Here is a 25,153-nt window from a genome sequence, read left to right on the forward strand (position 1 = left end):
TGTAACCCTGATAAACCATAAGACACCACTTGTTCTCACTCCTCTTCTCTAGTGAATTCCCCAATTCTGGCTCCTGTGTTTTTTGCACAGATGATGTCTAACAAGACAAGCTATAGGGTCCTACAGCAAAAGTCACTATGGCCTTGGTTTCTGGTCCTTCGGGGTCTAGCTGTGCAAGACCACACCAGTGAGCTGTGCCTTCCCTGAGAAACTCCCAAGTCCCTGGGACTGTGAGAGGCCATTCTATGCCACTAGAGGCTGATTTGACAATATTCCAGATACAGGGCAAGGCAAGAGGCTCTGAACATATCTCCCAAGTTCCCCCCAAAGCATTTTGTCCTGTTGGCACAGCATATTGATTAAGGCCTGGGCACCAAGCCTGCCTCTGCTGCTTACTAACCACACAGGCTGGAGGAAGTCCACTTCTAGGAGTCTCAGTTCTATCAGCACCTTCTTTGCATTTCTCACAGGCTTGGATTGAGATGTTCAAAGTAAGGTGTTAAGTGGCCTTATGTTTCAGTCGGGAGTGAGCTACACTCATGCCCCTCTGTGTCTTGCCAGCCATCGACTGCGAGCTCACCGAGTGGTCCCAATGGTCAGAATGTAACAAGTCCTGTGGGAAAGGCCACATGATTCGAACCCGGATGATCCAAATGGAGCCTCAGTTTGGAGGTGCACCCTGCCCAGAGACTGTACAGCGGAAAAAGTGCCGCGTCCGGAAATGCCTGAAAAATCCTTCCATCCAGAAGCTGCGCTGGAGGGAGGCCCGAGAGAGCCGGAGGAGTGAGCAGCTGCGGGAGGAGTCCGATGGCGAGCCGTTTCCAGGTATTGCTCCTCAATGGGAGGCTGGACTTCAGGGCACTGTAGAAGCAGGGGAAATGCGAGTGGGTCTTGAAAAACTGACAGGGGCTTGCATCCCAGGCAGCAGAAACAGTACTTGCAAAGGCAGAGAAGTGCCAAAGAGCATGAGACAGTCGATGAAACAGAGGCAGTGCAGCAGAGCCCAAGGGAAGAGGCAGGAAAACAGGCTGGGGTGGGGGGAATAGGGAAGGGGGGGACCAGACCATAAAAAATCCAGTGGCCTGCTGAGGATTTAAGACTTGATTCTGCAGGCACTTTTACGCAAGAGGGACTTTAACAGACCTGTGTTGAGTGGTCTGGGCGTGGCAAACACAGGCACAAAGCCTAGTTCTATTTGTAGCCCAGGAAAATGTGTCCCCTACCCTAGCATTTGAAAAAAAGAAAAAGAAAAAAGCCAGCCTGGGGCTTCACTGTTGAATAAGCTGGTCCACAGGCAAGGACTGCAGTATCATTAGCAATCAGATGAGATACTGAGTTGGAAAGACTCATGGTTCAGTCCTGGGTACAGACAATCAATGGTGTTTAGATTCCCTGGAGTGGGTGAGGAAGGTACCATGTAAAGTTAAAGGTTAATGGGTATGGAGTTTCTATTTCAAAAGGCACAGCTCAAGTTAACCCTTTTTCTCTTCTTTAAGACATTTCACCTCCAGTTCACCAGAGCTGGGGTTCCAGCTAAGACAAAGAGAAAAATGCAGATCATGAAACGCTCCCCGATAGTTCCCTTCCTTTCTGTTAAGGAGCTGTGCATGTATCCGAGTGGTGTCTGTTGGACATATAGTCAGTCAGTCACTCAACAGATGTTCATTAAGCCCAACTATGTGCCAAGCAGGCGCTGTGCCATGGTCTTCTCTATGAAACTTAGCATAGTATTGGATGGATAATCATAACCGTGCTTGGTTATACAAGAGTAACATAGAGGGCCATGGAAACATTTTTTCCAAAAGATCTAACCTAACCTCTGGGAGTCAGGGAAGGGGTTTTTGTTTTAGAGAGAAAGAGCACACGCACGAGCAAGCGGGAAGGCAGGGGTGCAGCGCAGAGAGCGGCTCAAGCCGAAGCCCCATGAGCCCAGAGCCCGACACAGGACTCCGTCTCATGACCCTGAGATCATGACCTAGGCCGAAATGAAGAGTCGGACACTTAACTGACCAGGTGCCTGAGGGAAGTTTTAAGGCAGCCATATTTACCTGTGTTGAGGCAATAAGAAATTATACCTGGGTTTATAGGAGGCCAAGTACATGGGGAGCAAAGCATTAGGAGAAAGTGGTTAACCGCAGCCACAAGCCGCCCCAAAATAATCACTACTGTGATTCCTGGGCCAGGGACTTGGGGTGGCTCAGCCAGACGACCTTCTGAGGTCTGGGAGAGACCCATGAAGCTCCAGTCAGCTGGAGGCTCAATGGAGCTGGAAGGTGTAGACCGGCCTCACCTGCACTTCTGGGGCCTCCACAGGGCTGGCTGGAGCCTCTCCAGTAGTTTAACCAGCTTGCTTCCGTGGTGACGGAAGTGTTCCCAGCAGCTTTTTTCCAAGCCCTGTTTGCTCCTGTCCCATTGGCCAAAACAAAGCCTACAGCCCAGCCTAGATTCTGGAGGTGGAGATGCGGACTCCTGCCCTTGATGAAATGCTACAAAGCAGGATCGGTCATTTCTGGCTGGCTGTCAGAGGGGCACAAGTTCCCTAATAAGGATTCGAGCCATTGTTAAACTCAACCCATCATTTCATTCAAGAGCAGGGAAGCCTACACCCTTCAGCCTGACAGCTGTGTACTGGAGTTCAGCATTCGGGGGGGGGGGGGGGGGTCTCCCGATGTCTGCTGCCCTAACTGGGCTTTCCCATGCTTCCAGGCTGCAGGATGCGCCCGTGGACAGCCTGGTCAGAATGCACTAAACTGTGTGGCGGCGGCATCCAGGAACGCTACATGACCGTCAAGAAGAGGTTCAAAAGCTCCCAGTTTAGCAGCTGCAAGGACAAGAAGGAGATCAGAGCGTGCAATGTGCACCCTTGTTAGCCAGGGTGTAAGTGGTCCAGGGCCGCACCCTAGATTCGTACAGTTGCCAATGGCTGGAGTGTCTGTCTGCTTGTTGTTTAAGGCAATTTAAATTGTATATGCTAGTGTTCATTTCTGCAGTCCGGTTCACCCAGTAGTCTTGTGGAGGCCGGGGCCATCCTTTCTGTCCACAGCTTGGTAGGCACAGGCTGCATGGGGCACCCTCCTCCAGCACAGAAGTGAGAAGTGCCAGCCCCCCGTCCTAGACGGAAATGTGTCCCACCTGGGGGGCACACAGAAGCCTGGCCTCCTCCACAGGGAGGCAGCTGGGGCTGGAAGGGACTCCCAGAGGAAGCTGTCCTGCTGAGACGGAGAGCACAGATGCCTCTCATTCTTGCCTTCGGCCTGCTTGCTCATGTAGGAACCTCCTGTCTGCCCGTGTCCTTTCATTTAGTGGAACTTTAGCTCCTTTGTTGAGTCTCCTTGTGGGGAAAACAGCTGGTAGACATGAAGAGCACTGATAGAGGGTGGCTTTTCTTCCAGAAATTCTGAAGTTCTGAATACATTTATCTCCCCTTCTAATGTTGGTTCCTGATATCCCAGAGAAAGGAAATGATGGCTGCTTTACTGGAATGTAAGGTCGCCAGTTATTACACCTGAGGTAAAAGGTACTAAGTCTAGAAAGTATTTTTCCCTAGCTTTCTTCTTCTGTGTGTCACAATTCTCCCGGGAAGCCAGCCTTCTAAACCTTCTGACCTCATCCTTACTAGAAACAAGGGAGCAAAACTGGCCTCCCTAGCAGTCCCCAGCCTGAGCTTTTAATATCTTCGGACACACACCTAGCCTTTTTTTTAGTTAACAGTGTCTGCCCTCATCCCACCAAGCCACTGTTTGAACAAAAATACTATCTATACTTTGAAGAGTTTGTTTTAAGCCTAAAGTTTTAGATGTAGAAAGATAAAGTATTTCAGAAACCAAGCAAGACAGAAATTGAGGGAGAAAGGAATAGTACAGAATTGGGCTGGGTAGGAAAATCTGGGGAAAGCCAAACTTTACCTGGGCTTTCCACACCAGGGCTCTGGTCCTCCAAGGCCATGGTTTTCCCTTCTGAGCACGCATCAGCATCAAATTCAGGGATTCTCACTATCAACAATTCGTGTAAGAAGACATTTTTACTGAGCTGAGTACAGCAGCTGTTTTTATTCATTCGTTTATTGTTAAAACTTTCATTTCTGTTGCAGGTTTATCATTACGCTTAGTCCAAATATGTACCATGGATGAGATGCATTCAGTGTCTTGAGTACATTACTTTAAGAATTTGCATTAAACACATCAGGATATTTCCAAACACTACATATATATGATATAGCCCTGAATCTTCAATAAAAAAACTCATTTGGGTCTGTCTTCGTGTTTTTAAACTATTAAGTGTTCAGAAGGTTGGGCCTTTTTCAGTTAGCCCACTGATTGATATTCAGCATAAGATAATGATTTTTGCTCCCTCATTGGAGAGGGACCATTATTACCACATCCCAGAGTCTTCTGGAACTTTGAGTTGTGTCCAGTATTATCTTTGTAATCTTTAAATGAATTATCTTGCCCCACAAAGGAGCATAATATAAAGAAATAAGAGGTTTAATTTGGACAGAAAGTCTCGATACAGAATCTGCCCACTTGTGCAACATTATGCCTGGCATACTTATTTTTAACCCACAAAAATCAAAGTTCCGCACATCAGTGATTCCTATATAAGTCTAAGAACAAGCCACCCTAGTGTCTCGTGTTCTTATCAGGTCTCTCTAGGATACATTTTAAGTCCTAATTGTGGAGACTTAAAACCAGGTAACTGGTTAATGGCTGAGAATGGGTAACCTGTTTCTTGTTATGTAAGTGTTATTTCTTTTGCAAGCGGGAATTTATAAGAAGCATCAAATCTCTTTCTTACCAAAGTCTTGGGTCAGGTAGTTTATAGTTTTCCTGGCTAACCAATCCTTTTGGAAATAAAGACTTTTTTTTACTACAACAATGAAATGTTTCAAATTCCACTTGAGATAATAAACTGTTCATAAGACACCCAGTAAGAACCGCCACATAAAGGGGAGCTGCAATTGTTGTATGTATCATCAATGGCAAACCAGCTGTAACCCAATTTACATTCACATTTTAAAAGGACAGTAAGTTTAGAGATCTATTCCCCAATAGATCTTCCTGCCACCTTCCTTGCCACTGCATTAATTGAAGGAAATCTGTTGTAACAAAAGAGAATAAAGCCTGGGCTTCTTCAGACCCAGAACGGAAAAAAAATTAAAGATACCGTGCTATGCTTACAATTTAAACTATGTGTATTAAACATGTCTTAGGCATACTCAGAAGTCTGTATACTTCTTACATATGCTCACAAGACTACAATTCTCCAGAAACGTAGTACAGGTCAAATCTGTGGCTAAAATGTCAATACACAATAATTCTCTATATCAAATGACCTATATCTCTGTGACCTAACAACAGCCCACATGTTTCAGGCAAGAGATTAAAGGAGCTAAATATTACAGTGTACCAGGATGGTATGTCCCTTTCCCCCCCACCCCGAGTTAAATACACCCTTAAGAAATGGACACTACTGTCCAAGTAAGAGTAAACATACATGTTTAATCCCTAATTACAACACAGAATCAAGGAAGACACATTCACCCCACTCTTTGGTTATTTGGTGCTATTAATTTTAACAATACAGTAATTGATGTCATTCTTCTTATCGCCCAAAGTAGGGAGAGAATGAGTGAAATAAATTAGTCTCTTTTGAAAAGGAGATGCTGTAAAACTATAAATAGCAACTGAATGCTAATGAGCATGAAGATAATTCTTCAATTTTAATCCTTTGAAATCTGTGAGCAAAAGATCTGTACAAAAATGTCAGATTTAAATAACAGCATCCCTGCTTTAGATCCCTGTGGGTTTAGAAAGTTTTATACACTCAATGGGGAAGAGAGGCAAGAAGTCTGCCATGGCTGAGCACAGGGAACCCACGTTCAAACCACTGCTGTGGTCCTGAGGAGCCATGAGAGCGGAAGCCAGGTACTTCCCGTTTTCTGGCTCGGGCTCTGACACAGACGGGCTCACACTAGAGGACTTCTCCACCCCATCTCCCTGGTTAAGCTAGTTCTCATCCTGAGAACGAGTCGTGACGGCACGCTGATGGAGGAGTCCCTGGATGCTAGTTTCACCCCACCAACCCCCCACTTCTTCAGAAACCAATAAATGCCCACTTTGTGTTGAAGCTGGCCTGACTTGCATCTGTCCCCTCTAACTGAAAATGTCCTGACAAAGTATACATGCGATACTTTCAACCCGCCTCTCATCAGACCAAAATGCAATTTCAGATTTTTCATTTAACATTTACAATGTTGAACATAAGATAGCATTCATTAACATTTTCTCATATTGCTCTAAATTCTCATGAAATTCAGGACATGTTCTTAACCACTTCCTGCCCTTAGAACTGACTGGTAATAGTTCTCATATTCGAGGATTTCTCATATGTCAGTTAACGGTTCTCACATTTTAACTTTTTTGTCTTTGAACAGTTTTTTTATTCCAATGATTCTAAGTATTAGTAGAAGGGAAGAGGGCAAACATCTTATTCAAGACTACTGACTCCTTTACAAGACCTGATGTTTATAAAAGTAGAATTTGTATTTTTCCTGTTTAAAAAAAAGTTGAGTCTGTGTTTTTAGGAGGCAAGCATTTCCTACTGCGATCTTCCCCTGGAATTCATGAGCCTAAGGAAGCCAGAAGGAGCACTTGTGAAAAATACCTCAATCTCCTGCTCCCTTACCCACTACATTGGTGCTACGCAGAGACGTGCAGCCTGCGAACCTCCACCAACCGTCACCAGCCTACAATGAGATACAAAAATTGAAAATGAGTGTTCAGAAACTTTTATAGTCATTCCTTTGACATTGGCACAATATCCAAGAGTATGATTATTTTTCTAAGAGTTGGATTTTTTAAAATTAACATTTAGCAAAAGTATCATTCCCCCGCAGTGGGAAGGAACAAGTTTTCAAACTGGCTGTTCCTGAGACAGTCTCAGAAGTGCAGAACTGCACGCCGCTCACAACCCCCAGGCAGAAAGGGATCCCCCCCCCACCCCACCCCGCCCCACAAACTGTCAGCCTCTGGATGTCTCCAGAGCATCTGTGTCTACCGGCAATACCTACCTGCAGACCTTAAACCTACATGTCTAGGATTAAGGACCAGGCCCTGGCTCTTCTTACTCCTCTAACATCCAACCATATGCAAGCAGGATAACTGCCCTATCGCCCTCTGATTTTGCCACAGAATTTCTCAGAACGGTAGCCCACACTTCCTCCACTTCCTTGTCCTCCAATCACACCACAACCCACTATAATCTGGTTCCCACAACCAGATGACACAAAACTTTCGAAGTCTTCAGCAACATATATACAATCACTGCTGCCTCTTAGTCCCCACCACGCCCCACCCCCATATCCGTACAGTACTCACACCTTCTGACCGCCCCCTTACCCCTTAGCTTCTTTGACAATAATCTCCTGGGTCTCCAGTTTCCGGCTGCTTCTCTTGGCTTTGTGCAGCCTTTTACTGTTTTATCCCCAAATGTTCATCTTCCCCAAAAGTTTTACCCTTGAATCTTCCCTCAAATAAACTCTACTTCAAGCAACTCCCACCTCTGTAATCACCAGATCAAAATAGATAAATTCCCAACCTGCACTTGCAGTCCTAGCCTCCTCTTTGGAGCTCCAATCCGCATTCCCAAATGCCTCCTGGACTCACCCTGCATGTACCTGCCACAATCACCATGTATTTCTGCCACTAGAGAGTTGCCTGTGTGCCTTAACCATTCATCAAATGGTTTTTCTGCACATGCCAGGCAATGTGGGTAAAGCAGTAAACACAGATGTGCTCCTGCCCTCACGGAGACTATGATACTCAAGTGCAGATCAGACAAAACAGATAAAATCCTCATCTATGATGTGCCCCTAAGTAAATACAGGGCAATGTGGTGTTATAGGGGGCTGGTCTAAATTAAAAGCAAAAGGATAAGACACCTAATTGGAATAGTCAATCAATGGTCTGGGAAACTCTAGCATGCTACAGGGTTTAAGAGAGCACATCAGCCTGACTGTGAGAAGCAAGGAAAGGACAGATCCTGCAAGGAGCTTGCTTTGTACACTATGGGAAGGAATCTGGGTATTAGTCCAAGTGCAATGAGGTGATGACAGATTTTAAGCAGTACCGTAACATTTAATTTATGGCCTTAAAAAAGATCCCTTTAGCTGTATTTACAGAACAGCCTTGTGGGGGCAAAATGCAAATAAAAAGACTACTTCAAAGGCCATTGCAATAATGTGGGGGGCAGAACAAATTGGAAAGAGACAGTCCATGACTCTAACAACCTCCTACCTGACCACCCTTCCTCAGAGCCACGCTGTCATCCATACCGCTAGATTAGATCCACGCACTCCCTGTTCAGAATCCTTGGCAGTTCCCCATTACGTACAGAAGGGCCATCCTATTTAAAGCTCTCTACAATCCAAGCCTGGTCTACTTTATCATTATTTTTTCCCATTGCACTTAGAATCATTTTAGATTAAGGTTCCAATCCCAGAATACTCCCTGCATTCTGACAACTCTATGTCTTTACCCAGGCTTTTCCCCAGCCTTCCTTCCCATCCCCTCTCTTTTCCTCTCCTCCCATCTGAGACCCCACCAATCCATATTGCTCTGGCTAAAGCACCACGTCTAAGAAGCTCCCTCACCTCTTCCAGAAGGGACATTACCATCTGCAGGACCGGACAGCCTTATGCATGCTTCTCACTCTCCTTTAACTATTGCCCTGGCACTTGTCTTCTCACTCGCAGTCGTCCTCCACTAGATACCAAAGTTTATAGGAAGGAAATGTTCCACGTTTATCCATTTCCCAGAACACCTAATGAAGTCCTGCACAAAGACATCCGTTCAAATTAAAATGCCTTTTTTCTAAAAAAGCTCCTTGACACTTTATATGCAGTTACTGGTTAAATACTCAAGTGGTCAAGTGATACTGAAAATAACCACTTTATTATCACCTATCCTATTTATCTGCCAGCTGGCTATTGAATGAGGTCATTTACGTACAGGAAAGGGAAAAGAAATAAATTAAAACTGGTAGTGATGAAAAGTCAGAAGAGGAACAACATAGATCTGATGTATATAGAACCTTATTACAGCAAATTCTAAAAGTCAAATGATAAAGGGACCAATTTATATGTTAAAATTTTGAAGCTCCAAATTTAGAGGAATCATCAGTGTAAGATGTAAGGCATAATGTCCAACCCTGAAATACTGTAAATCCCTAAACAAATAACATAGAGACAAAATTCCTAGGACAGAATTCGTGACTCTCAATTCAGGAAATACTGTTTGAAAGAATTTTCACATCTATAAAGAGAAGAGATTCTAAAGTTGGGACTGTGATCTCAAATGCTACATGTGCTCTAGAGCAAGATTGGCAAACCATGGCCCACAGATCAAATCCAATCTGCCATCTGTTTTTGTACAGAACAGTTTTTACAATTTTAAATGAATTTTTTTAAAAATTCAAAAGAAGATTAACATTTTATGACATGAAAACGATATGAAATCAAATTTCAGTGTCCCCACATAAAGTTTTATTGGAACACAGCCACATTCGTTCATTTATACGCTGTTTATGGTGGCTTTGGTGATACAATGGCAGAGCGGGGTAGCTGGGAGGTAGACCATATAACCCAAAGAACCCAAGATGATATTTATATTTACCGTATGGTCCTTTAAAAAAAAATTTTTTTTTTCCCTAATCCCGTAGCTATAGAGGAAAAAAAATGGGTCATACAGACAAGGATTATTCATGCCCCAAGACTGGCCATTCTTTGTTAAAAACAAACAAATAAGATTTCAAATCGTAAAATAAGAGGGCTACAAGGCACCTTTGATTGTATGACAGATATCAAATGGGAGAGACTTCAGCTTCCAAGAGAGAAGTAGCAGGAAGCAGATTTACCTTCCTGCCATAGACAAACAGTAAACTGGAATTAGTATGTGAAACACCTATTTTCACCATTATATATACCAGACAGCACAGGACTACCATCCCTGATGGGAGAGAAACAAAAAGGTAAGCCTTAAGATTGCCCTGACTACAGAGTAGATAAGGGATTCCAAGCAGAGCATAAATGTTTCCCTAAGCTGAAAAGACAGATACTGGAGATCTGTCCCAGACATTGGGAGTTTGAGGCAACAGAAAGTTGCAGGGCAAAGTTGTGGAGGGGAGAGAGCTATACAGAAAAAAAGAATTCCAAAAATATGCATAGGGTCTCAAGTCTTTCCTGAATATTAAGATATCCAAATATAGGATGAAACTCCTGAGGCTGGGCAAAGGATGATCCAGGAGCTATGGATAGAATGGTCCCCCAGAGCTCACATGGGCTGGGAATTGTTTGGTTCCCATTAGCCAAACTGGAGAGTCCTCAGTGATTACAAAGGACACTCAGTAGAGACACTTAGAAGGCCACACCTTAGTAGGAAAGCTAAACCATCCTGCGGTGAGGGAAGATACTTGAGACTGTGTGAAGTTTAAAAGCAAGCCTTGAAAGAATTAAGCTGAACTACAAGTAAATCAACTACTGGGGGGGGGGGGGGGGACGACAACTTTAGATGAAGACAACAAAATCTAGGCAACCAACAACAAATAATATACAATGTCCAGCATCCAATTAAAACTTACTAGACATGCAAAAAAAACAACAACAAAAAACCCAGAAGCATGTGACCCATAACTAGAGAAAAACCAGTCAACAGAAATAGATCCAAAAATTATAAAGATAAGGACTTTAAAACAGCCATTATAACCATGTTCAAATATTCAAAGCAGCCTTTCTCAATTCTCCCAAGGATGATACACAGCTAGAACCAAACCAGATGCACTGAAGAGAAGTTAATTCACTGCACACCACAGACAGATAAGACATTAGACTCAATTCCCTGGGAACTCCATTGGAAGGGACTGGGTAAGAGAAACACCTGAGCACAGTGAGAGAGATGGAAGATATTTAAAAAAAAAAAAAAAAATCTACGGAAGAAAAAAGAACACGAAGTCTCAAATAAAAAATTCATTAAATGTTATTAACAGCAGATGAAACAACGGGAGAAGAAAAGGTTAGGGAAGTTGAAGATGTAGCAATAAAAAGTATCCAAAGTGAAGCCCAGAGAGAAAAGAAAACTGATAAAACAAAATTTAACCTTCAAACTGCTTTGCTATAAGTCATCTCTTCAGAATAAAATTAAAGGTTTCCCATTCAATCTACCTATTACATGGACAATCTCTTGTTATTTGAAGTTACCTATGATAAACAAAAAATGTTCCCAACTGAAAGTCCTAACAAGGATATGTGATAGCACTACAGTGTCAAAACCCACAGGGTAACTCCAGTACCTTCCTGGGCAGTGATTTTAACGAGCATTCAAATAAATGTGTGCACTGTGCTTCCGCTGTTCTAGGTTTTTTCTTCAGAGGAGTGTATGTGTATGTATTCAACCTCCTCTCTCCTTCAGAGATGGGGTTTCTGTCAGGGGCACTTCACAGAAAAAGTTTAAGAAATGCCAACTCCAGAAAATATTCAGGAAATCCCTAAGAACACCAAGTCATTTCACTTCAAATTCACCTACTAAATAACCAATTCTGATTTTTAGATGCAAACCCTAAGGCACTGTTGGAAAAAGGCACAGAACTAGCTACTGAAGTGTTTCTTCCAATACTGCCGTTCCTCCAAGAAACCACCCAAATAACAAGTCATCAAACCTTATCTTGTGATAACAGATCAATTTTAATTCTAGCACCTGAAGCTATACAAGGGTATGCTTTATCAACTTCATGGGACTGTTGTACACATTTAATAAAGTGACAACTGTGCAATACCACTTAGTATCTCACAATCAGGAACATACTTTTGAATTGTTTAAACACAATCCACAGAATTAAAAACAAAATCAGAAGCCATCCACAGTTATACTAATTGTCAATTAAAAGTTTTACACTTACTACTTGCTACAACAGCCAATACCTAGTACAGTGTCTCAAAAGTGACTTGAGTCTCATCCTGTTGTCATCTATGGAGAAGTTTTCTCGAGCAGATACGTGACTGGCCAGAGGTGGGCGCCACCAGGACCAGGACCAGAACGGCAAGTAAAGTTCTACCACAGTTTCCGTAGTTTTCTCTTTTTTGTCAGTTAAAAGTGAACAGTGAGAATTAAATACTTATCTTTACATATACACAAGGTATGCTGTGAAAGCATATTTGCTTACAAACATATAAAAATACTTGTTAACTAGTTTGATAAGAAAATAATGTATAAAAGTATATAGCAAAAACATTAATCATCTCTGACCTCGGAAAGATCAATTCCATATTTTATATTACAAACAAAAACAGTTTTAATTTTTTTGAATCCCTTATCCACAAATACTTGAAAAGGAAGACAGACAGAAATTATTTATTTTTACTCTCAACATGGCTGTAAAAAGAGTTAACTTAAAAAACCAAGAACATTGAAATGCCTAAGTCCAGAATAAGTCCAAATATCTGGCCACATAGAACATTATTATCATCTTTAGGAGCGGAGCACTTAAAAAGGCTTCATACGCAGTTTCTAATGTATAAATACAATAGGTGTTTGGTATTTTGGCCATGGGAAAACAAAGGCTGTAGCATTGGTAAAGGTCTGAGATGTCTCACTTTTGTGAATTCAATTCAGTGTATTTAAGGTTAACTAAAGTTGACATTAAAATTTTTAGAGATAGGCAAAAATTCACATTTTAAAAAAACTCCTCACTTTTCTATTTAGAGTAATAATAGGAAATATGATTCCAGAAGTTAAAAGTTATTTCGCAACCTATGACTTCAGCTTGGCAAACAGCATAGGTTCCAAAACTGATTCATCCCTATTAAAATGTAAGCCCTTAAAAAAGAATGTGTCTGTGTATATAGATCAGTATTTTTAAGGAATCAGATAATCTTTGAAGCAGCCTTAGTGTTTCCTTTAAATCTGTCTTGAAATGACCATAGGATTAGCTTCACAAGAAAGGATTAGCCAGCTTCTTGGTCTAAGGCTACCACGGTGATCATTTGTCTAAGGCTAGAAAGGTACCAACATGATGTGATGTAAACCATAAAGAGAAAAGGAGAAGATGAGGGCTTTTCCTGGCAGTTGGTAGCTATAATTCAAGGGATTCTTAGAAAATGACACAATGGCAGCCTTTCTTGTCTTTTTCTTTCCGTGTTGGTTCTGGTGAAGGAGGACATTCCTGCTCTTGAAATTTCCTGTAAGACAGAAAAATCTACATATAATTGTCTTGCTGGTAATACTACAAATATATTATTTTTGGACAAGGCTAGCTTATGTGCTTATGCTTCTCAATGTTGAATTTCAACTAGGGAATCAAAGCAAATCTTTGATTTGTCCTTGAAAAAGGACACAAATATTTCAATACCAGCATAAGCAGAGCTGAGTTTCACTGATAGGTGAGTCCTGAATCAGACTGAGATACTGAACTCAGTGACCTCTAAGTTCCCTTCCCAATTTGAAATTTCATGACTATAAGGTATACTTGAGAATAAGAGTCCACTGGGGCGCCTGGGTGGCTTACTCAGTTAAGCATCCGACTCGTGGTTTCAGCTCAGCTCATGATCTCCAGGTCATGGGTCAAGCCCCGAGTCTGGTTCTGAGTGCAGCATGAAGCCAGCTTCAGATTCTCTCTCCCTCTCTGTCCTGCTCACTCACTCTCTCTCTCTCTCTCTCTCTCAAATAAACAAAATATTCTTAAAAATAAAGAAAGAATAAGCATCCACTGCTAGAGTAGAATATAAAGTATGAGATACGCAGTTCCTATGCCTGTTCTGCCGCTTACTGGCCCCAAGTCAGCACTAGACAAATCAGCTAACGTCTGTCTATGGAGCCTCAGTTTTTTAGAAGGCAATAATAAACTCTACTTTGCACAGTTGCTATGAGGATCTAAGAAGCTCCTGTTATGTTTAAAGGCCTATCAGTGCCTGGCACAAAAAAGCCTCCTCTAGGGGCACCTGGCTGGCTCAGTAGGTAGAGACTCTTGATCTCGGGGTCATAGTTCAGCCCCATGCTGGACAGGGAGCCTACTAAAAGTAAAAATAAAATTAAACATTTTTTTTAAAAACTTCCTCTACCCACTCACTCCTCACTCCAGACTGACTGACGGATATGAATATAGATTCTAAAGATCAAAACCCAGGGCCAAATATTTCAAAAGGCAGTAAAAGTGACATTAAGAAGGCACTGATTTGTGTGCACACAAAACCATGTTAAAATACACATAACAAAATTTAACATCTTACCCATTTTTAAGCATTCGGTTCAACAATATTAAATATATTCACAATGTGGTACAACCATCACCACCATTCACCTCCAGAACTCTTCTATCTTACAAAACAAACTCTGTACTCATTTAAAAATGGAACTCGTACTTTTAACAAACTACTAAGAAATAAAAAACTATAAACCTTACTTCTCTTTCCCTACAAAGAGAATGCCCATGCAAAGAGCTAAAAAAGCCCAGGAAGCCCATAGTGCAGATGCTGATTCCCCTCACACTCACAATTAACCCCAGCTCACTCCACATACCTGTCAGACAAAGACTAGCAGACCTAGAGAGCCCAGGGTGAAGTAGAGGCCAAGCCACCAAGGCTAAAAATAATCAAATTAAACCCCTCCCACTATAAAGCAACTCAATCTTTCTCACACAGTAACCAACTCCAGGTGACCTCACCCATCACCTCAAGCTTCCTGGAACCATTAATACTTTCTGAACCACAGGGGCCCTCTAGGTCAGCAGACAGAAAACCCCTGGGTTATCTGAGATGTCACACTTCACCCCACGAACGGGAGGCCTGACTCTCCAGCACCTGGCTCACTGTCCGCATGGGAAGACATGGGGACAGAGCAAAGCTGAAGAGCACAGGCTCTGGAATCAGAGACACGGATTTGAGTCCCAGCCCTGCCGTTTAACGCCAAAACTCTGAGCAAGTTAACTCACCTCGATGTACCTGCTTTCCCATCCGAAAGTCAGGATAGATGAAAGTATTTAGCTTACTGGGTTGTGGTGAGCATTCAGTGTAGTGATACCCGTGAAGTATGAGGCACAGTGTCTGGCAGAGACTTCCACTCAAATGTCAGCTATTGTCCTCGCTATCTTCACGCTATGGACACCTCTGGAAGTGGCACAGATTCTTCCCAAAATCTCTATGTGTACTCTCTCCTTCAATATAATTAAATTTGGTTTTATATGTAGGAAGTACCATACAGTATACAGTATGTCCTTAATGAAAATCTGTAACATGCCTTGGGTGTCAACGCCTAGCACAGAAGCGCTTCTACATACAGCTTCCCTTCTTAAACGCTGAGTGGCAATTTCTTTCTCAGCTTATGGTTTTCAAAAGCACAGTATGATTACCTGTTAAATCCCATAAATTAAAACAAACTTCCAAGATGTGTCTCGCGTACCTTATAACCCGGACAAGTTCGTGGAAAGCTTGATCTACGTTCATCCTCATCTTGGCTGATGCCTCCATGTACGTTACCTTCAGCTGTCGTGCCAACTGCTGTCCTTCCTCCTGTGTTACCTGAAATCCCAAGAGTTGTATTTGAGGTCCAGAATTAAAAATCAGATCTGCTCCATCTAATCCTTGGCTATGCACTGCGTTGCTAATCCAGTCAGCAAGCTGAGCTGCTTTTTCATAAGATAAACAGAGACTCACAAGCTCAATACGAACCGGAGCCCGTCTCTAAAAAACAACTCACTGATGAAAATACTACCTGACAACCAAGATCTCAGTCTGGTGGTCACTCAGCAAGTGTTAAATACAATGGTGATAAGTTCTGGGAAGGAAAAGTACAAGGTGCTGGCAGACTCTATCACCCTGCTGGGCAGATCAGGGAAAGCTTCCCTGAGGAATGACATTTAAATCAAGAACTAAATAAAGAGTAGGGAGTGCAGTGAAGTGGGCTAAGAAGGTATCCCTGACAAAAGATAGGGCAGGTGTAAGAGCCATGGGGGGGCTGCCCTTTCCAAGTTCCAGGCACTACACGAAGTCTAGAAAAGCTTAAATACGAGAAGCCAAGAGAGAAAATAATAAAGAGGTGAGGACGGAGAGGACGAAGCCTCGAGAGGCCACGGGTCTTCCTCATCTCTGCATTCCCCAGTAGCCGGTACACAGGACATGCTCAGTAAATCATATGAAAAATGAGCAATGATTACGATCACAGTGTCTTCCATATACTAGGATGTGAAGGGTGGCAGAACGAACATCCTAAAATGGTAGGGCAAAATAAGAAACATAAAATGACTGTGATGCCCTATACGTTTTCAGCGTAAAAGGCTGAAAGTCATGACATTTACCAAAAACTGCTAAACTGCATCACATTTACATAGTGTGGCTGAAAACTATTTTTCCAAAACAGTAACTTTTATTGCTGTCATTACCACAGAAGTAAACACTCGCAGAGACGCTAGAAACTGCAGACTGGGGAAGGGGGTGGACTCAAGAACATTATCTCCCACAGAGAACCACATTTTTCTGGTCTTTTTTCAGTAAGGTACCTTCATCTCTACAAAAATAGGATCATGACTTGTATATTTATGTTATACCCTGGAACTATGTTAAACTCAATTATCAGGGTGCTCTTTCATAAATTCCATAGGCTTTTCTACAGGATCATGTCATTTGCGACGAAAGTCGGTTTTATTGCCTCTTCTCTATTGTGGATGCCTTTCATTTCTTTTTCTGGCCGGACCTCCCAGCCTAGCACATTCAGAGCCACGCCAGCAGCATTCAGTCCTTCCCCATGAAGCACACTGAATGGTGTAGGGCTTCACTGCACATGCCCTTTATCACGTGAACAAAGTTCCTGCTATTCCATCTGTAAAGAGTTTTCAACAGGATGTTACATTTCTCAAATTTTTTTTTTCTTCACCTACTGAGATCATGATTTTTCCACATTAGTCTATTAACATGGTGAACTGTGTTGATTCATTTTTGCCTGCTAAGTCAACACTGCATTTCTGGAGTAAACCCCACTCACGTAATGGTGCACTGTCCTCTTCAGATACATACGGTTAGATTCTATTTGCTAGAATTTTAAGAATTTCTTACATCTGCGTTCACAAGTATTATTGGACTATAGTCCTCTTACATCTTGGTCTGGCTTTGGTATCAGAGTACTGTTGGCTTCGTATGAGGAGTTGGAAAGAATCCTCTCATCATCAATTTCTGGAACACTTTCAGCAAAATCAGTTTGGCGTAATTCACCAGCAAATCCACCTGGGCCTGGGATTTTCTCTGAGGGAAGGTTTTTATAACCAGTTGAATTTATTTTATAGATACAGCACTATTTGGGTTATCTATTTGTTTTCTTGAATTTTGGTATTTTTTTTTCTTGAATTTTGGTAGTATTTTAAGAAATATGATTATATCATCTAACTTGCTGAATTTATTGATATAAAGTTTCTTTACAGTATGGTATTTCTTTATGGCACAGTATTTCTTTATATAGTATTTATTTTATTTTCAGTATCTGTAAGATCTGAAGTGATGGAATCTCTTCCATTACTAACACTGGTAATCTGTGCTTTGCTCCTTTTTCACCTGGTCATTCTGGCTAGATTTGTCACTTTGACTAATCTAAAAACCAGATTTATCTTTCTATGGATTTTTTATTTTCAATTTCATTGATTTCCATTCTTCTTTATTTCCCTTCCTTAATTACTATGGTTTTAATTTGCTTTTTTCTTCTAGTTTAAGGTAGAAATTAGCCTTTGAATGGAGCCTTTTTCTTTTCTAATAATAACCACTTAACACTATAAATTTCTATTTTCTTCTTTGGTAGCATCCCAAATTTTGATATGTTGTTTTAATTATAACTTGGTTCATAATACTTTATTAAATAATTTTCCTTTTGATCACTTCTTTGTACCAAGGGTGAGTTAAAAGTTTGTTGGTTTCTCCATATTTAGAGGTTTCCTAGATAGGTTTCTGTTACTGATTTCCAAGTTAATTCCACCATGGACAAGGAACATACCTGGTGTGACTAGAGTCCTTTTAAACTTACTGAGACTTGTTCTCATTTCAAAATAATGTGTATTCCACTGTAGTTGGGTGGAGCATTCACTAAATGTCGGTTAGAGTAAGTTATTCGATAATGTTATTCAAGCCGCCAAGATCCTTACTGACTTTCTACTTAACTACTCAGAGCAGTGTTGAAATTCTGACTATGAGTATGTCAATTACTTGTTTCAGTGCTTTCAATGTTTGCTTTTAAGAATTTCGAAGTTGTTGGGACACCTGGGTGGCTCAGTCGGTTGTTAAGTTTCTGCCTTCGGCTCAGGTCATGATCCCAGCATCCTGGGGCTCAGGATCAAGGCCTGCATCCTGCTCCCTGCTCAGCGAGGATCCTGCCTCTCCCTCTCCTTCCACGTGGTGCTCCCTTGCTTGTGGGCACTCTCTCACTTTCTCAAATAAATAAATAAATAAATAAATAAATAAATAATAAAATCTTTTAAAAAAATTATTTTGAAGTTGTTATTCAGTATATGAATGCTTAGGATTGTCATGTTCTCTTAACGAATACTAATCTCTTCTTCATTATGAAACAATCCTCGTTACTCCTGGTCATCTTCTTTGCTCTGAAATGGCCTTAGGCTGATACTTACGTTGCATTTCAACATGCTTTCCATTAGGATCAGCATGGTATATCTTATCCCACCCTTCACTTCTAACCTATTCACACCTTTACACTAAAGTAGATTTCTTGTAGTGTCTCACTTTTTTATCCAATTTGATGATGTCTGCCTTTTAATTTAGATTCTCATATTGTTTACCGCTAATGTGATTACGGATACCATGGAGTCATCTTGAATTTTCTTTCCTATTCACCCTATTTGTTTTTTGATCTAACCCTTTTTCTGGGTTAACTGTATTGCTCTTAGGATTCCATTTTCTCTCCTTTGTTAGCTAATGAACTATGTATTAAGTAGTTTTTAAGGACTGCTTTAGAGATTATGATACACATTTTTCACTCATCACAGTCTAATTCAAATGCTTTACACCAATGCAAGTATCATGTAACAATCTTATTACAATAGTATGTTTCTTCCTTCTGCATTTTATTATTACCTTTTACCTCATAATAGGCAGTTACTATTTTTGCTTTAAAAATCCAATCATATTTTAAAGAGATTTAAATAACAATAAAAGTAATTTATATTTGCCCACACGACTATCATTTCTGGTGCTCTTCATTTTTTTTTTTTTGTATAGATTCAGATTGCCGTTTGGTATAATTTTCCTTCTTTTCATTTCTTGTAATGCAGGTCTGCTGGTAATGAATCCTCTCCCTTTTGTAGATCTGGGCTAAGTTTTTATTTCACCTTCATTTTTTAAAAACATTTTTATTGGCCATTTAATTTTAGATGATTTTCTTCTTTCAATACTTGAAAGATGTTGTGCCACTATCTTCCTCTCCCTTGTATCACTGCCCATGAGAAACCATAATGACTGCTGCCATCTTTAGCTCTGTTCCTGTGATAATAGTTTGCTTTTCCTCTGGTTATCTTTCAGATTTTCTCTTTATCAGTGGTTTTAAACAATGTCATTAAAATGTGTGTGTCCTGTGGTAATTTTCCTCACATTTCTTAGGCTCAGGGTTTGCTGAGCTTCTTAGATTCATGTGTTTCACAGTTTTCTTCAAGTTTAGAAATTTTTCAGCTATTACTTCTGGCTGTTAATCCCAGCCAGGGTATTTTTCATCTCAGACATTGTAGTTTTAATTTCTGTAAGTCCAATTTTGATCTTTCTCCATCTTCCATGTTTCTACCTACTATATTCAATATTCAGTGTTTTCTCTAGCTTCCTGAACATATGGAATATAGTCTTAAGAAATGTTTAAGGTATCTGTACACTAATTCTATCATCTGTGTCATTTCTGGGTCTGTTTCTATTCTTTGCTTTTCCTCCTTATTGTGAGTCATATTTTCTTGCTTCTTGCTTGGTTATTTTTAAGTGGATGGTTGGGTACTTAACTTTTATCTATTGAGTTCTAGAAAGTTTATATTCCCATAAATGTTCTTGAGATTTCTTCTGGGGTGCACTTATTTGGAAAGTGTGATCTTTTTTGTTACATAGTACCTACAGAATAGATTTCATCCAGAGCTAATTCTGCCCTACTATTGCAACAAAATCCATCTGAGTACACTACCCAATAACCCAAGAATTACAAGGTTTCTCACTCTGGCTAACTAGAATAGGAATTATTCCTAGCCCTATCTGAGCTCAAGGTGTTGTTCCCTTTAGTCTTTTAAGATAGTTCGTTCTTCCAGTGTAACATTCTATTTCCAAAATTCGGCAACCTCAATGCAGTTTATTAGTTTATTATATTAATATGTAGATCTAATTATTACTTCATAATAGTGAATAACCTTGTTGTGCTCCAAAAGGGCAGCAGGTTCTGCACAGCACTGGTATACCCAAGTTTTTCTAAATTTTACACTTTCCTGCCTCTCTTCAAAATAGCTTATATACCATTAGGCCTATGGTTTTGAAATATAAATCAATCAAATCAAGCAAGCAATTACCAAGTAAGGAAGCCAAGTAAGAAAAGAAAGCTTCAGAGAAGCCAATTTAAATAGCAAATTCCTTTTTTAAATTGACATGGGAAATGCCTTCCTACAAAAATACCTCTGTGTTGTCACAAATTCTCTTCCTTCTTCCTGGGATGCCACCCCTTCTCTCCAAACTCTATACTCTTAGTTTGTTCCTTAATAACACTTCAAGACTTAAGCAATCAATAACTTCCCCCTTAGTGTCCATGAGGTTTTAGAACAATGCCCTGGAGTTCCCATCATGCCCTACAGTGACCAGTGACAAAACCCTAAACATCCTATACCCCAATTCTCAGGTTCGCTCTCCCACTATCCCTATATCACATCCTTTGTAGCTAGGGAGTAAGGCATTATTTGTCTTTGTACGCTCAGAGCCCAAAAGAGTGCACAGTCATTAACTAATAAAGATATATGGTAGGTAGATAGAGTATGACCAATCAAGTAAGTAAATGAAAACATACAGGAAAAAAAATAAAAATTAGTATTTGAGACAAGTCAATCAAGAATTACTTTATTAATATGACTTTGATTGGAAAAGGGAAATACATGTCCTTAAGAATTCTGCTATTTGGAAGGAAAAAAAAAAAGAATTCTGCTATTTGTCTTTCCACTCATTTATTCTTTCAAAAGGTACCTTGCCCCATCCCTCCTTCATAATGTAATTCAGCTACAGAGAATGGCACATGACCCATCTATACATAGTAAGAAGAAGTAATTAATGACAGAGATGATAAAATAATCCCACTGCTAAGATTATTTACGTGCTTCATTCATTTATTTTTAAAGCATGGTCTCCCATCACTGTCTCCTAGGAATCGAGGTCAGCAGAGTTTGTACATGCATTTCTGGTCAAGGAATCTCTAACCACATATAAAGCTGCTCTTGAGCTCACTGATGTAGCATTATTTTAACTAAGAAACAGAAATAACATTGCTGCCACCAAGCAAACAAAAATGCACAAAAAGAATATTGCAGGGAACAAAGAATACCACATGTGTAGATAGAGAGCTACACTAATAAGGATTTCCTAGAGGTTCCCCAACCCAGAGAATTTTATAAAGGTACCAAATACTAAAGTTTATCTCCTGGATATTTTAACTTGGTAGGTCAGCACTACCCAAAAATGGTTTGTTTTAAACAAAAAAGGTGAATCTGATTGAAAAAATTCACAGATCTGCATTGGGGAACCTCCAGTGGTTTCACTTCAAAGGCACAAATAAGTATTAGAAGACATCCACAATAATGAGTTTATCTAGTACTATGTATTTCCAAATAGAGAAGAGCAAGATAAGAATGATGAGAGCAATTTTATTAAACTGGGTTTAGTAGGAATAGACCAAAACATTTGCAATGCTCACATAGATGTGTCTAGTTAATAAATAACCTAAGTTTGCAGAAGCAAAACATGTTTTTGTTTTATTTTCAAAAATATCGATTGTATAGAAAGAATCATCAAATTAATACATGGTTTGATTCACTGATGCCTTGAATCATTCATTCAGCAAATATCTATTGAGTACTTACCTTTGTTGTATGTGCTAAGGACAAAGCATGAACAAAACTAAATGGTTAAAGCTGAGAAGCCCTCAGGCTGCTTACACTCAATGGTTTACAAATCTTTTAGATGCAGACAAGGTACAAACAGATAAGGCAAGAAGAGACCCTTAATACCACTGGGGGTTCGGGCAATGTCTTTTTCCTGGGAGAGGCTTACAGGGGCATACTATGGTCAAGGTACTAACAAACGGAGTGGGGGTTAGTACACTTAGTTAGGTATTATTGTAAGTATAATGGGTTCCCTTCTCACATTAACAGTAAGCCACTACCACCTAACAAGGGGGAAAGGAGATGGGGAAGCTAAGGTAAGCTGGGAGAGAAGAAAGAGTAAAAAACAAACAAAACAAAACAACAACAAAAAAGCAAAACAGTCTGTTTCTACACAGGGCTGAGTCAAAGGACAAGGAACCTGAAACTAGAGATATCACCAAGTCAACAATCCAAGCCCACATACTGCTGTATTAAATTTCAGATTCAGTGTGCTATCATATTTACCTACTTTAACATTTTAGTAAGCACAAACAAGTCATTTACTTATGTTTTCTTCCTACATCTCTGAAAGGATAAACAAAATGATCAAAGTATCTCTAAGGGGCTAGGTGCGTAGTAACATTAACCAAATTCTTTTTATTTAATGTAAACTTCAGTGACTTTGTTCTTTCTGTTGCTCTGTCATTAGTGTCTAGAAAAAGGGTTCAATAAATATTGGATGGATAGATGGATGGATGGATGGATGGAAGGAAGGAAGAAGCCAAATCAAGAGATACAGAAGCCAGAAGAAAGTAACCAAAATCTCTTCTGGCTGATCTCCCTTCCCAGATGGGTTCAGAATCTCAGGAACCAGTAGGAAGAATGCCCAAGGGCTGACCCACAGATTCCAAAAACATGGAGAACTGGCATTTGTTATCTAGCTAGAAACTAGAAAAAGTCCACAAACGATTGTGTCTAAGACAAAGGCAGAAACAATGAACTGGGTCAATAACTTAGCAAGTCAGACTGGTTACTGAGTAAGAACGTTTTAGGGGTGATGACCAAAAAAGTAAGCATTTCTGAACAGGGGAAAGAAATCTTTATGGGATCCCTGTGGCCTGTCCAGGCTGTTGGTAAAGCAAGGCAAGGTGCCAAGACATTCTGGACAACACCTTTACTTCTGAAGAGACTTTACAAAGGTAAAAAAACCTTTAGCATAGCACCCAATTTCAAATGTGCTGTGCACGGCCCTCAAAGGCTGGGGAGTGAAGCATGATGGTCTTTATACAGCCAGAGCCTTAGAAGAGGGTGTACCTGAGCCCTAAGACACCTGAGAGAGAGAAGGGAAGATCAGCAAAGGGAGAGGGAAGAGGCAAAGGTTCCACTGTCCCAGAGCTAAGTAAACACAGTGTTTCAAAAATGAGAGTGTGAGTAACTGTGTCAAATGTTACTGACATCTGCGTAAATTGTGACCTTGACTCAGGCACTGCATGCCCGGGGTCAGGGCAAGCAAGAACGGCAGGAAAGAGAGGAGAGAGAGCAAGTGTAGATAACACTTTCAGGGAGTTCTGTGTGACAAGAAGCAGCAAAAAGTTACACAGAGAAGAATGTGAGATTAAGAACAAGCTTTTGCTATAATTACAGATTGTTTTAAAGAGGAGAGCCACACTGGTGGGAACGATCATGCGGCAAAGAAATGGGAAAAACTGGAAGGGGACCCAGTGCCTACTAGAGAGAGAGGATGGGCACAGACAGGTGAACAGTTTATCCACCTAAATGGGGGAAGGCAGAATTGATGGGGGTACATGTGTACTTAGGTTAGTACATGTGGAGGTGGAAATGTGCAGAAATGTCTCAGTGAAATAGGAAAATATTACTCATCATCAGCTGAGAGTGAGGAAGGGGAAGAAAGTGCTGTCAGTTTAAGAATGAGAAAGTGAGTAAGAATCGTGCAAACAAGTGGGAAATGAATGGAAGGAGGGAAAGGCAGTAGGATTTGCAGCCAGCCAGCACCTAAGGCTCCCGTAAGTGCAGAAGCTGTGCCTGAGTGCAAGGGTGAAGAGGAGATGAAGCAGAAGCCAGGAATCCAGTTTTCCTCAGTGCCTATCCTTCAGAGAGCAGAATCTACAGGAATGAGTGAAAATTAAGCAGTCAGATCTCAGCTACTTGCTCTTCTCCCTTGGATACACACGTTTGAGCTTTCAATGTATACATAATTTATCGTGTATACAGTTTAAAGCAGAGAAATGAATATAGAAGAACTTACTCCAGGCCAACTGCTATCTTCAGGGTGATGAAAATATGAAACTTACCATTCCCTACATTGTTCCTTCTCATCACCTTTGTTTTTTATTTTACTCTGAGAATCTTTACTCTTCTTATAAAAAGGAAAAAACCTTAGATGAAAAATTTTATAAGCCCACTGTGTGAAACAAAGTCGAAGTGCCATAATACGTTGATGATCTGCAGACATAGGAAACTGTGGCACAAACATGCCATCTTCAGTAGAGAGATGACTTAGAAGTAACTCCTACGGACCCTCTGCCCTAGGACCATCACGGCAGGGCCTGTTTGGTCTGGGGGACATAGGATTCCCCATACTTCCTGACCTACCATCACCTACCCTACAGGAGACCTCCAACTCACCCCAGTCCTCCCACCTATTCTATTACTGGAGCTACGTACAACCATGGAAAGGTGTGAGAAAAACCTTTCCATCATCAGGGCAGAAAGCACTCAGGGGTCGGGTAGAAGAGGTAGGGAGGGGAGCCTCTTGCTCACGGCAGAGCTACTTCGAAATTACTCCCAGATCCAGTGACATATAAAAGTGTTTCCAGTACGGGGCGCCTGGGTGGCTGAGTGGATTAAGCCTCTGCCTTCGGCTCAGGTCATGGTCTCAGGGTCCTGGGATCGAGCCCCACATCGGGCTCTCTGCTCAGCAGGGTGCCTGCTTCCCTTCCTCTCTCTCTCTGCCTGCCTCTCTGCCTACTTGTGATCTCTGTCTGTCAAATAAATAAATAAAATCTTTAAA

At 40.9% G+C, this 25,153-nt stretch overlaps 2 protein-coding genes across 2 annotated transcripts in view; one reads left to right on the forward strand and one right to left on the reverse strand.

The window, feature by feature from the left end:
• Positions 1-4,252, forward strand: part of SPON1 (spondin 1) — a 256,861-nt gene extending 252,609 nt beyond the window's left edge. Inside the window, 2 exon segments of the mRNA XM_047694020.1 lie at positions 562-825; positions 2,707-4,252. Coding sequence (XP_047549976.1) covers positions 562-825; positions 2,707-2,870 — 428 coding nt within the window. The 3' untranslated portion in view covers positions 2,871-4,252.
• A 7,463-nt stretch (positions 4,253-11,715) lies between these two features.
• Positions 11,716-25,153, reverse strand: part of RRAS2 (RAS related 2) — a 71,902-nt gene continuing 58,464 nt past the window's right edge. The window contains exons 5-6 of the mRNA XM_047694021.1: positions 15,444-15,562; positions 11,716-13,228 (exon numbers count right to left, since the gene is read on the reverse strand). Coding sequence (XP_047549977.1) covers positions 13,141-13,228; positions 15,444-15,562 — 207 coding nt within the window. The 3' untranslated portion in view covers positions 11,716-13,140. The remainder of the gene's footprint in view (positions 13,229-15,443; positions 15,563-25,153) is intronic.

This window comes from Lutra lutra, chromosome 10 (assembly GCF_902655055.1).
Source record: "Lutra lutra chromosome 10, mLutLut1.2, whole genome shotgun sequence".
Lineage (NCBI taxonomy): Eukaryota > Metazoa > Chordata > Mammalia > Carnivora > Mustelidae > Lutra > Lutra lutra.